The following is a 13,572-nucleotide window of genomic DNA, read 5'->3' on the forward strand; positions in this document are numbered from 1 at the left end:
TGCCATCCTGTGTATTTGGCTTTACATGAGTACTGGGAAGTCAAACCTGAGTCCTTAGGCTGTACCAGCAAGTGCCTTAATCATTGGACCATCTCTCCAGCCTCTGTCTCTCTTTCTTTATATATTTTATATTTACTTATTTGAATGAGGCAGAGGAAGTGTGTGTGTGTAAGAGAGAGAGGGAGAGAATGGGCACACAGGGCCTCCAGCCCCTGAAAAAGAACTCTAGATGCATGCATCACCTTGTACATCTGGGTTTATGTGGGTAGTGGGGGAATAGAATCTGGGTCCTTTCTTTGCCAGCAAGTGCCCTAACTGCCAAGCCATCTCTCTCCAGCCCCTTTTCTTTCTTTTTTAATCTTTTTGTTTGCAAGCAGAGAGAGAGAGACTATTGGCATGCCAGGGCCTCTAGCTGCTGCAGACAAACTCCAGAAGTATGCTCCACTTTGTGCACCTGGCTTTACATGGGTACTGGGGAATCAGATCTGGTCATTAGGCTTCCTAAGCAAGCACCTTAATGGCTGTGCCATCTCTTTGGACATAGTTTAATATTCTTTTTATTTATTTGAGACAGAAAGAGGTAGATAGAGGAAGAGAGAGGGAGGCAGAGGTAGGAGGATCTCCATGAGTTCAAGGTCACCCTGAGACTACATAGTAAACTCCAGGTCAGCCTGGACTAGAGCAAGACCCTACCTCAAAAAAAAAAAAAAAAAAAAAAAAATCACTTCAGGGCACACCAAATATGAATCAAACTTATATTTGTTAAAAGCAGAAATAGCCAGGTGTGGTGGCACATACCTTTAATCCCAGCACTGGGACTCAGGAGGCAGAGGTACGAGGATCGCTGTTTGAGGCCAGCCTAAGACTATGTAGTGAATTCCAGGTCAGCCTGGGCTAGAGAAAGAACCTACCTCAAAAAAAACAAAAAACAGCAGCAACAACAACAAAAAGCAGAAATAAAGGTGCTCAGAGAGAGAGAAACACACCTGATAGGACAAGGGGAAAGTCACAATTAAGTGTCATTGTAATGAATAGATATCAGGTTTTAGTGGCTCTCAAATTATATCTCTAAAGGTTGCTAAGAATCATTCCCTTCTTCCTAATATTGTTCAAAGAATGCAAATTGTACAAGAGAAGAGTGCCAGTAATTCGTCATTTTAGCCCTAAGCAAGTGTACATAGATATGGTTACTTTAAAAGTCTCTCTCTGGCTGGGCATGGTGGTGCATGCCTTTAATCCCAGCACTCACAAGGCAAAGGGAGGAGGATTGCCATGAGTTTGAGGCCACCCTGAGACTACATAGTAAATTCCAGGTCAGCCTGGACTACCTTGAAAAAAAAATATTCTCTGTTGCCTGAGACCAAATCCAAATGGGAAAGCAAGCTCAGCACACTTGTTACCAGGGAAATCCAAGGCCACCTAAATGATGGACTTGAGTCCAGTCTAGTACCTTCTTTCAAGCAACCAGGCAAAGCAAGACAGCCCTCCTCTCTATAGCCTTTGAAGGATCAGACTTTTTATTTATTTATTTAATTTAGACAGCGAGAGAGACAGAGAAAGAGAGAGACAAAGGAGAGAGAGAAAACTGGCACATCAGGGCCTCAGCCACTGCAACAGAACTCCAGATGCTTGTGCTACCTAGTGAGCATATGTGACCTTGCGCTTGCCTCACCTTTGTGCGTCTGGCTTAGATGGGATCTGGAGAGTCAAACATGGGTCCTTAGGCTTCACAGGCAAGCGCCTTAACTGCTAACCCATCTCTCCGGCCCAATCAGAAACTTTTTAAAAAAGTATTTTATTTATTTATTTATTTGACAGAGAAATATGGGGGGAGAGAGAGAGGGAGGGAGGGTAGGAGAAAGGGAGGGAGGGAGGGAGAGAATAGATGCACCAGGGCCTCCAGCCACTGCAAACAAACTCCAGATATGTGTGCCCCCTTGTGCATCTGGATAACATGGGTCTGAGGGAATTGAACCTGGGTCCTTTGGCTTTGCAGGCAAATGACCTAGCTGTTAAGCCATCCCTCCAGCCTCCAATCAGAAACTTTTAAATATATTTCTTAAATTTTCTGGCTTATTTTTATTTATAGTGATAGACAGAGAAAGAGGCAGAGAGAGAGAGAGAGAATGGGTGCATCAGGGCTTACATGAGTACTGGGGAATCAAGCCTCAAATTGGGGTCCTTAAGCTTCACAGGCAAGCGCTTAACTACTAAGCCATCCCTCCAGCCCTAAATATTGTTTTTCTTGAGGTAGTGTCTTGCTCTAGCCCACGCTGACCTGGAATTCACTATGTAGTCTCAAATAGGCCTTGAACTCATTGTTCCTCCTACCTTGGCTTCCTGAGTGCTGGGATTAAAGGTATGCATAACCAAGCCTGGCTAAGATTTCATTTGTGTATGTATGTATGTATATATGAATGTATGTGTGTACATGTGTGTGTGTATGTATGTATGTATGCTGCAAACTTGCATGCACCTTGTTTTATTTCTAGCTTTTTTAAAAAAGATTTTAAAATTTTTATGTATTTATTTGAGAGTGACAGACAGAGAAAGAGAGAGAGAAAGAGAAAGAATGTGGGTGCACCAGGGCCTCCAGCCACTGCAAACGAACTCCTGATACATGTGCCACCTTATGTAGGTAAGGTGCTTATGTAGGTCCTGGGAAATCGAGCCTTGAACTGGGATGCTTAGGCTTTACAGGCAAGTGCTTAACTGCTAAATCATCTCTCCAGTCCCTTGCTTCTAGCTTTTCATGGGTACTGGGAAATTGAATTTGGGCCAAAAAGGTTTCCAAGCAAGCACCTTTACTCCCTGAGCCATCTCCTCAGCAGCAGAGGCTTTCTTTATCTCCCACTTTCCATTGCCTGGTATCTCCTAGCACACAGGCTGAGTCACATGACACAGACCTTTACCCCTTTCCCTCAGAAATCCATAAAAGCAAGAAACTCTCTCTGCCGCTTGGAATGCCTCCCCCCCACAGCTTCAGACTTCCTGTCCCATGTTCTTCTCCCCATCTATCTTTCTATCCTGTCTTGGGTGGAGTCATAAGGATGAGAAATTCAAGGCCATCCTTAGCTACATTCAAACCCAGCCTTGTCTCATTATACCTTGTATAAAAAAAAAGTGAAAAAAATCTTGAATTTTATATCAACAGGTGAACTTTGTATCATTGTCCGTCCCCAAATAAATCTCTCTCTCATAGATTTACAAAACTTCACTATGGAGGAGTAAATGAAATCCCCAATCAATATGCAACGCACAATGAAAGAACAGGAATGGATTTTGGTTTAAAAAAAAAAAAACACCTGTGTGGAAGGAACTCCTTTCCTCTTGTCTCATGTTTCCACATGGAAGGACTTCAACTGTATAACACCTTGGTCTGCCCTTCACCACTTGCTTACTCCTGTCTTCACTATGTGTAGCATAGCAAAACAAAACAAAACAACTCAAAATTTCATATTCCCAAGGGAAGTGTAAAATGATGCACATGAAAGATTTTTTTTTTTTCGAGGTAGGGTCTCACTGTAGCCCAGGCTGTCCTGAAACGCTCTCTGTAGTCCCAAGCTAACTTCAAACTCACTGCAACCCTTCTACCTCTGATTCCCTATTGCTGGGGCTCTTAAGAAACTTTTTTTTTTTTTTTTTTGAGGTAAGGTCCCACTGTAGCCCAGGCTGATCTGGAATTCACTCTGTGGTCTCAGGCTAGCCTGGAACTCACAGCGATCCTCCTAACTCAGCCTCCTAAATGCTGGGATTAAAGGCATGTACCACCACTCCTGATTTAAAACATTTTTTTTTGGCAACTTCCACACATAGACAATATACCCTGACCATTGTTCCCTCCCTTCACCTTGCCTCTTCCATCACCAGAATACCTTTGTTGGCTTGTTTTTAAAATTTATTTTATTTAGTTGAGAGAGAAAGAGGCAGATATATAGAGAGAGAATGGGCGGGCCAGGGCCTCCAGCCACTGTAGACAAACTCCAGATGTATACGCCACCTTGCACATTTGACTTATGTGGGTGCTGGGGAACCGAACCTGGGTCTTTTGGCTTTGCAAGCAAGTACCTTAACCATTAAGCATTTCTCCAGCACCTGTTTGTTTTCTTGAAACAAAGTCTCCCTCTTTAGCACACCTGGCCTGGAACTTGCATCAATCATGCTTCAGCCTCCCAAATACTGGGATCATAGTTGTGAGTCACCATGCCTGGCTCTTGAGTTGTATTTATGTAATATTTTTTGGGGTAAGGGTTGAGGTAGGGTCTTACTATAGCCCAGGCTGACCTGGAATTCACTATGTAGTCTTATGCTGGCCTTGAACTCATAGCAATCCTCTTACCTCTACCTGAGTGCAGGGATTAAAAAGCCTCTTTAAAAAAACAAAACAACAACAACAATATATATAGAGGCAGGCAGATAGAGAGAATAGGTACGCCAGGACCTCTAGCTGCTGCAAATGAACTCTAGATGTATTCTCCACCTTGTATATCTGGTTTTACATGGGTGCTGGGGAATTGAACCTGGGTCCTTTGGCTTTGCCAGCAAGCACCTTAACCACGAAGCCATTTCTTCAACCCTCCCCTAATCCCCCTCCACTAAGTTACTTCTTTCCAACTAGTCTCTTGAAGGAAAAATTTTTTTTTTAGTTGTTTGAGGTAGAGTGACCTGGAATTCATTATGTAGTCTCAGGGTTGCCTCGAACTCAGTGATCCACCTACCTCTGCCTCCTGAGTGCTGGGATTAAAGGCGTGTGCCATCATGCCCAGCATTTTTTTGAGGTAGGGTTTTGCTCCAGGCCAGGCTGAACTGGAATACACTATGCAGTCTCAGGGCGGCCTCAAACTCATGGCGAACCTCTCACATCAGCCTCCTGAGTGCTGGGATTAAAGGTGTGTACCACCATGCCTGGCCTTAAAGGAGATTTTTTAAAATGACTTTTAATATTTTATTTATTTGCAAGCAGAGAAAGAATAGGTATGCCAGAGCCTGCCAGTGCAAACTAATTCCAGATGCATGTGCCACTTTGTGCATCTGGCTTTAGATAGACATTGGGGAATGGAACCTGGGATTGTGGCTTTGGTAGCAAAAGCCTTTAACTTCTGAGTCTGTTAGTTATAATAGCAGACCCCTGTTAGGTAGAAAGAAGCTTAGGCAACATTAGCAATCAGCTGCTATGCTACCAAACTCTATATTTTTAGTTTTTTTCAAGGTGGGGTCTCACTCTAGTCCAGACTGACCTGGAATGCACCCTGTAGTCCCAGGTTGGCCTTGAATTTACACCAATCCTCCTACCACTGCCTCTGAAGTGCTGGGATTAGAGGCGTGTGATACCATGCCTGGTATATCTAACTCTTTTTAAAAAAATATTATTTAAGCCGGGCATGGTGGTGCACACCTTTAATCCCAGCACTCGGGAGGCAGAGGTAGGAGGATTGCCATGAGTTCAAGGCCACCCTGAGATGACAGAGTTAATTCCAGGTCAGCCTGGACCAGAGTGAGACCCTACCTCGAAAAACAAAAAACAAAACAACAACAACAACAAAATATATATATATATATATATATATATATATATAATATATATTATTTATTTGCAAGGAGAGAAAGAGAGAGAGAAGGAGGGAGGTAGGGACAGAGGGAGGAACAGAGGGAGGGAGAGAATGGGCATGCCAGGGCCTCCACTCACTGTAAAGAAACTCCAGATGCATGCACCACCACCTTGTGCATCTGGCTTATGTGGGTACTGAGGAAACAAACCAAGGTCCTCTGGCTCTGCTGGCAAGCACCTTAATCACTAAGCTATATCTCCAGCCCATACAAAACTCTTTTTTTAGCGGGGGGGCGGTTCAAGGTAGTCTTGGTTTCAGTCTCGTCTAGGCTAACCTGGAATTCACTATGTTGTTTCAGGATGGTCATCTCACGGTGAACTCAACTCATACTCACAGTGATCCACCTGCCTCTGCCTTCCGAGTGCTGGGATTAAAGGTGTGCGTCACCATGCCTGGCATACCAAACTCTTACTTTTCTATAACTATAATGAATATAGTTATTGATTTTTCAAATAACTTGTTACAAGATTTTCCTAGAAAGCTAAAGCTCTTACACAAGAAAATGTCACTCTGAAAATCCTTGAAATGGAATTTGACAGTTTGGCTGTTTTAATGGGAATTAGAGGGTAAAACTGAGATTATTGACTTGACGGTTCTCCATTCACACAGAAATGCACAAGGGACTGAGATGGAAGGGAAGGCAGTGCCCTAAGTACCCGAGCCCTGACCAGTTCTCCCTGGAGGAGACTGAACATCTTTGTGGAAGGCGCAGCATGCTCGGAGTAGCTGAGTCCTGGTAGGGTCTGCCACAGGAAGCAAGAGTGAGGTCCTGACAGAGCTCTGGAGGCCCAGTAAATACTGGGGGCTCTGGAGAGTGAACATTCACAATCCTTTTCTGCCTTTCTCTCTCAAGTATGTAAACACGTAGATGTCTATGTGGATTCCACAGGTAGAAGTTGGTGGTCTTCCCGCCATTGCTCTCTGCTTTATTATATATGTAGGTATATGTATATATATATATGTATATGGTGTGGGTTTTTTTTCGAGGTAGGGTCTTTCCCTAGCCCCGGCTGACCTGGAATTAGTCTCAGCTGGGATTAAAGGCATGCGTGGTGGTGCACGCCTTTAATCCCAGCACTCGGGAGGCAGAGGTAGGAGGATCGCCGTGAGTTCGAGGCCACCCTGAGACTCCAAAGTGAATTCCAGGTCAGCCTGGGCTAGAGTGAGACCCTACCACAAAAAAAAAAAAAAAAAACATTTTATTTATTTATTTGCGAGCGAGAGAATAAGCTTCAGATTCGTGTGCCATTTTGTGTTTCTGACTTTACATGGGCACTGGGGAATTGAGCCTGGAATGTCAGAGTTCATAAGCAAGCACCTTTAACCACTGAGCCATCTCTCCAGCCCTCATTTTTTTTGTTTTGTTTACTTGAGAGAGGGTGGGGGATGGGCAGGCCAGGCCCTCTTGTCACTGCAAATGAACTTCAGAGGCATGTGTCACTTTGTGCAACTGGTTTACATGGGTGCTGGAGAATCAAAGGTGGGACAGTAGATTTGGCAAGCAAGTGCCTTTAACCGCTGAGCCATCTCGCCAGGCCCCATTTCAGTACTCTCTTATAGAAGAAGCAATAATTGATAGTAAATAAAGGTGTTCATAAATATATTAATGTATTCATAAGAAAATCAATTTTCCAAGGTGGGCATGGTGGCACATACCTTTAATCCCAGCACTCAGGAGGCACAGGCAGGAGGATCATGTGAATTCGACACCACTCTGAGACTAGAGTGAATTCCAGGTCAGCCTTGGCTACAGCAAGACTGTACCTCAAGACACCATACACACACAGAAAAAGATTAATTTTCTTAACACCAACCTATGACCTAGATTTATCACTATTCTTTCATTCAAGCGTGTAAACAGCAGGCCAGGTAGGACCAGCATTCTGATAGCATTACTCTCATTACATGAAGTTTACAACCCAGCACATAGAGTGAGTCAGTACAAGGGTTCCAAAGGACTACCACAGGGTGCAATAAAAGCTAAAGGTCAATTACACAGGCTGTAATTTACCCTGGTTTTGTGTGTGTGTGTGCATGCAAGCACACTCATGTGTTTTCAGACAGGATCTTGTTATGTAGCCCTGGCTGGCCCGGAACTCACTGTGTAGACCAGGCTGGCCTGGAATTTGCAGTGATCGTCCTCAGTGCCCCAAGTGCTGGGATTATAGCCCATGCCCGGATTTCATAATTCTTACATTTCAAAGTTAAAGAGAGCAAGGTTACAAGCAAGCCACACTAAATTACAGTATGTAAATATAAGATATCTTCAAGGAAAACATTCATTCAAATACTTGAAATCTCTCTATTCACCTTCCCGGAAGTCTATCAGTGATGTCCATGGTACCCACCGCCCCAAATTCCCAAAGGCTGGTGAGCTCCCTGTGCAGAACAGAAAGTTAAAGGAAGGTAAGCCAAGGCCCCATGAGGAGGAGCATTCAGGGATTAATTCCTATCTGCTATCAGCCTGTGATTGCTCCTGAAGAAAGCAGGAAATATCAAAGGCGCCTTGGCTATTTGTTCTGAGCCGGAGTGCGGACACTGTACCTAGGAGTGGGACAGTCACCTTCCCAGAAGTCTCTATACTGTAGATACGGTTCTTGCGTTTCCTTCAGTCGCCTTTTAGTTGTTGCTAGTTCACTAAAAAAGGATGGCTTGTGATTTAGGGTGAGGGTTTGAGGAATGATTCAAAGAACAAGATTATTTTAGTGTGTGTGTGTGTGTTAAGTTTATTTATTAGAGAGAGAACGAGAATGGGCGTGCCAGGGCCTCCAGCCACTGCAAACAAACTCCAGGTGCATGGGCCTCATGTGCAGCTGGCTTAAGTGGGTCCTGGGGAATCGAACATGGGTCCTTAGCCTTTGCCGGCAAGCGCCTTAACTGCTAAGCCATCTCTCTAGCCCTTATTTATTTTTTTAATCTTTATTTATTTATTAGAGACTGGGGGGGGGAGAGAGGGGGGAAGGGAGAGAGAATGGGTGCACCAGGGCCTCTAGACACTGCAAATGAACTTCAGATGCATGTGCCACGATGTGCAACTGGCTTACGTGGGACCTGGAGACTCGAACCCGGCATACGCCTTAACCACTAAGCCATCTCTCCAGCCCAATTTATTTTGAGACAGGGTCACTCACTATAGCCCAGGCTGGCCTAGATTTCCATCATCCTTCCTCAGCCTGCTCCTCGAGTGCTGGAATTTCAGGCGTGAGCTATGTAACGGGCATCATGCCCCTCTAAGGACTGGGCACCCGCGGGTCAGGTTAAAAGGTTGAATCCCAGCACTCGGGAGGCAGAGGTGGTTCGAGACCACCCTGAGACTACATAGTGAATTCCAGGTCAGCCTGGGCTTGAGCGAGATCCCACCAGGAAAAAATGAAGACCGAGCAAGAAGAAAAGGCTGGTGGAGACCTTGTGGGAAAGGACCTCGGAGGCGCGCTCTTCGGCGAGGGGGACGGCACCGCGCCGGGCGGCGGGAGGCCAGCGCCGAGTCACCCCAGGGTCGCGGCGAGCGAGGCCCGCCGGCGCGCGCCAGCCCCCCGCCGAGCCGCTCAGCTCAGCGGAGCCGCGCGCGCCCGCCTCGCCCCCGGCGGCTGTGCGCGCGCCCCTCCCCGCCTCGTCGCCCCGCTCCCTGCGCGCCCCGCCCCCTGCGCGCCCCGCCGGCCCGCCTCCTACTCGCCCCTCCCCCTGAGCGCCCCGCCCCCTGCGCGCCCTTCTCCGCCTCGCCGGCCAGTCCCCTGCGCGCCCCTCCCCCTGAGCGCCCCGCCCCCTACGAGCCCCGCCCGCCTCACCGGCCCGCCCCCTAGCGCCCCTCCCCCTGCGCGCCCCGCCCCCTGCGCGCCCCTCTCCGCCTCGCCGGCCAGTCCCCTGCGCGCCCCTCCCCGCCTCGCCGGCACGCCCCCTGCGCGCCCCTCCCCGCCTCGCCGGCACGCCCCCTGCGCGCCCCTCCCCGCCTCGCCGGCCCCGCGCGCGCCCGCGAGCCCGCCGCCGCCTCCCGGCGCCCGGCGCGGAGCCCGGCTGCAGCGGCAGCGCGGCCATGGACGCGCCGGAGTCGCCCTAGGACGCGAGCGGCCACCGCGGGCCTCGTCTCCTCACCTTCCGGCGCCTCGGCCTCCTCCTCGGCCTCCCCGCGGCGGCGGCGGCGGCGGCGGCGGCGGGATGAGCGGCAGCGGCGGCGGCGCGGCGCCCGGCGCGGGCTCGGCTCCCTCCGCGGCCGCCTGCCGCTTCGCGCACTATTTCGTGCTGTGCGGGATCGACGCGGACAGCGGGCTGGAGCCCGACGAGCTGGCGGGTAAGGCCGCGGGCGGCGGGGCTCGCGTGGGCACAGTGTTGGGAGCCGCGCGGACGTAACGGGCGCGGGCTCCGGAGGGGTCCCGGCCCGGGCGGCGGCGGCGGCACGGGCCGCGCTCGGCCTGCGTCGCCCCGCCCCGCCCGGGGCCCGGCGTGGACGTCGAGGCTCCCCTTGCAGCCCGGGCACCGGGCGGCGTCGCGGGCTGGACGGGCGGGGGCCGCGCGCCCTGCTCCCGGTGGCCGTCGTGCGGCGCGCCGTGTCCGTGCGTCCGTCTGCGGCGGCCGGGCCCTGCGCACTCACCCGGTGGCGCAGTGCGGGGCTGCGCTGCGAAGCCGAGCCGGCGGCGCGGGCTCCCGGCCGGGCCGGGGAAGGTGGTGCGGGCGGGGGAGCGCGCGGGACGCGGAGGAGGCTTCCACGACCCTTCCTCGCCGCTGGCCTCTGGTCTGAGTCGTGACCCCCGCCTCGCCCCCGCCCATGGGCGAGACAAGTGTCATCCAGCACCTGAACTTTATCGGTGTCACTGCCCGACACTTAGGTCATGCGCTGCCTTTGAGAAAGGCTTTGGAACACGGCATTCCATATTGATGGCACCAGTGTGGACTTTTCTCTTTTCCTGGAGGGGAAAGCTGGGAGACTGTTAAATAACAAACAATAGTAAACAAAAACTGTTCAGCCTTAAAACGCACACCCATCATCCCACATCTTAGTTGAGTATCTTTTTATTAAGTCAGCATCACAGTAAAATGCTGTCAACAAGAACTGAATCTAGTTTTAGTTGAAAAGGGGAATGGATAATAGAGTACTGCATCTCCCTGTATATGTAATTATGTAATCATAGCATTTCTTCAGCTAAGAATTCATGTACATCTGAAGAATGGCTTTGCTAAGGGATATGGAGCTAGAAATGTTGGCAGAGTGACTTTTTGGAGATATTTTTGGAGGGCTTATGAAACAATTGTCTTATTTTCCTAACATCTGTTCTTCCACTATAAACAGTTGTGACACTTGGTGGCCTTCATGTATGGTTACAGAACAAAAGTCTGTTTTTCCTAGTTTACTTGCCTACTAATATTAAAAAACTTCGGGCTGGAGAAATGATTCAGTGGTTAAGGCACTTGCCTCCAAAGCATAAGGACCCAGGTTCAATTCCCCAGTCAGTACCCACATAAAGCTAGATGCACAAGGTGGCTCATGTGTCTGGAGTTCGTTTACAGTGGCTAGAAGCCCTTGCGTGCCCATTCTGTCTGCCTCTTTGGCTCTCAAATAAATAAATAAATAAAATACACATACAAAAACAAAACAACACTTTGTGTGACTCGGGATTCTTCAGGCATAGTGCAGATGGCTTAACAAAAAAACTATGCAGTAAAATATTTGACTTTTCATGTAATTTTTAAGTTCTCTTCCTCCCCTTCCCATACACATAAGTGACAAGTAGACATGGCTGTGATAGTGGTTAATGCCTGTGATCCCTCTACTTGGGAGGCTAAGGCAGGAGGCTTGCTTTGAGTTTGAGGCCCACCCGGGCTACATACTGAGTTCCAGCTTAGGCTCTAGATTGAGACCCTAGTTCAAAACAAAACCAGGGCTGGAGAGGTTGCTCAGTGGTTAAGGAACTTGTCTTTAGAGCCTGAGGACCTGAGTTTGGTACCCATCTAAAGCCAGATGCACAAAGTGGTGCATGCATCTGGATTCCGTTTGCAGTGGCTGGAGGCTCTGCTGCTCCCATTCTCAGCCTCTCTCTCTCTCTCTCTCTCTCTCTCTCTCTCTCTCTTTAATTTTACTGTATTTTTTTGAGGCAGGGTCTCTAGCTCAGGTTGACCTGAAATTCATTATGTATTCTCAGGCTTGCCTTGAACTCACAACAATCCTCCTACATCTGCCTCCTGAGTTTTGGGATTACCTGTCAGGCTCTCTCTCTTATTATTATTATCATTGACAACTTCCATAATTATAGACAATAAACCATGATAATTCCCTCCCTTCTCACTTTCCCCTTCACAACTCCACTTTCCATTATATCCCCTCCCTCTTTCTATCAGTCTGTCTTTTATTTTATGTAATCACCTTTTCCTCCTTTTTTCAAAGTAGGGTTTCATTCTAGTCCAGGCTGACCTGGAATTCACTATGTAGTCTCAGGGTGGCCTAGAACTGATGGTGATTCTCCTACCTCTGCCTTTGGAGTGCTGGGATTAAAGGTGTGCGCCACCACCCCTGGCTTCATCTTTTCCTTCTGTTATAATGGTCTTGTGTAGGTAGTGTCAGGCACTGTGAAGTCATGGATATCCAGGCCATTTTGTGTCTGGAGGAGCACGTTGTAAGGAGTCCTACCCCTCCTTTGGCTCTTGTATTCTTTTTTGTGTGTTTGTTTGTTTGTTTGTTTTTATTTGAGAGCGACAGAGAAAGAGTGGGAGAGAGAGAGAATGGGCACGCCAGGGCTTCCAGCCACTGCAAAAAAACTCCAGACACGTGTGCCCCCTTGTGCATCTGGCTAACATGGGTCTTGGGGAATCGAGCCTTGAACCGGGGTCCTTAGGCTTCACAGGGAAGCACTTAACTGCTAAGCCAGCCATCTTTCTGGCCCAGCTCTTATATTCTTTCTGCCACCTCTTCAGCAATGGACTTTGAGCCTTGGAAGTGTGATAGATATTTTTAGTGCTGAGCACTCCTGCCACTTCTTTGCAGTACTGTGGTGCCTTTTGAGTTATCCCAGAGGTCACCCCATCTGAAAAGAGAACATTCTATAGCCAGAACTGAGAGTAGCATTAATATATGGGTATGGACATTAAGGGAAGTGCTTACCGAGCAGTTTGGTGAGCATAATATATGCATTTAGCCAGACACCAGCGGGCATTACACCTCTAGGAAGCATGCTTCCCTTATCATAGATTTTAAGTATCAGGCATGTATTCCTTCCTGTAGAGCAGTCCTCCAGTCCAATCAGAAAGAGATTGGTTTCATCCATAACAGACATACCACTATTGCACCCATTGGCTCATTTGGCCTGGCTGGCCAAACTTAAGGTTTACAGTGTCCACTGATGACATCTCTCTCACGGAGCTGCATGCAGCATAGCTTTTTACAGCTTTCTGTCAGCTGGTCTACATGGAGGAGGTTTTCAGCTCAGCTCCAGCAGGATTTCTCAGTACTTGCAGCCCAAGCATGTGGTGTTTTCAGCAGTAGGGTCTTACCATCTGTTCCTGATGAGAAACCAAGAACTTCAGCAATGGCCTGTAATGGTTTGGAGGTATTAGGGACCTCCCTGGCCAACAACTCAATGGGAGGTATTTCATCCCTGGCACTGAAAATTTTCTAGTAACAGTGGCTTCTGGGTGTACCATTGTCTAGAAAAGTAGGCTTCCATATGACTTATTCATATGCTGTTAGAAGTCTGTCTCTCTTCTAGCAAACAGAAATTAAGTCTAGGGCTAGAGAGATGGCATAGCAATTAAGGCACTTGACTGTGAAGCCTAAAGACCCATGTTTGACGCTCTAGGTCTCATGTAGGCCAGACACACACAGTGATGCACGTGTGCAAGGTTTCACATGCGCACAGGTTCAGTTGCAGTGGCTGAAGGCCCTGGTGTACCAATCCCCCCCCCCCCCCACACACAAAGGCAGTCTGGGCTGGAGAGAGATGGCTTAGAGGTTAAGGTGATTGCCTGCAAAGCCAAATGA

General features: G+C 48.4%; 1 protein-coding gene across 2 annotated transcripts in view; it reads left to right on the plus strand.

Moving 5' to 3' along the window:
* The first annotated feature begins 9,761 nt into the window (after nt 1–9,761).
* Dennd5b (DENN domain containing 5B) overlaps nt 9,762–13,572 on the plus strand; it is a 124,338-nt gene continuing 120,527 nt past the window's right edge. For both annotated transcript variants that reach the window (XM_045139475.1, XM_045139476.1), the window contains exon 1: nt 9,762–9,894. In XM_045139475.1, coding sequence (XP_044995410.1) covers nt 9,762–9,894 — 133 coding nt within the window. The remainder of the gene's footprint in view (nt 9,895–13,572) is intronic.

Source organism: Jaculus jaculus, chromosome 22, assembly GCF_020740685.1.
Source record: "Jaculus jaculus isolate mJacJac1 chromosome 22, mJacJac1.mat.Y.cur, whole genome shotgun sequence".
Classification (NCBI taxonomy): Eukaryota; Metazoa; Chordata; class Mammalia; order Rodentia; family Dipodidae; genus Jaculus; species Jaculus jaculus.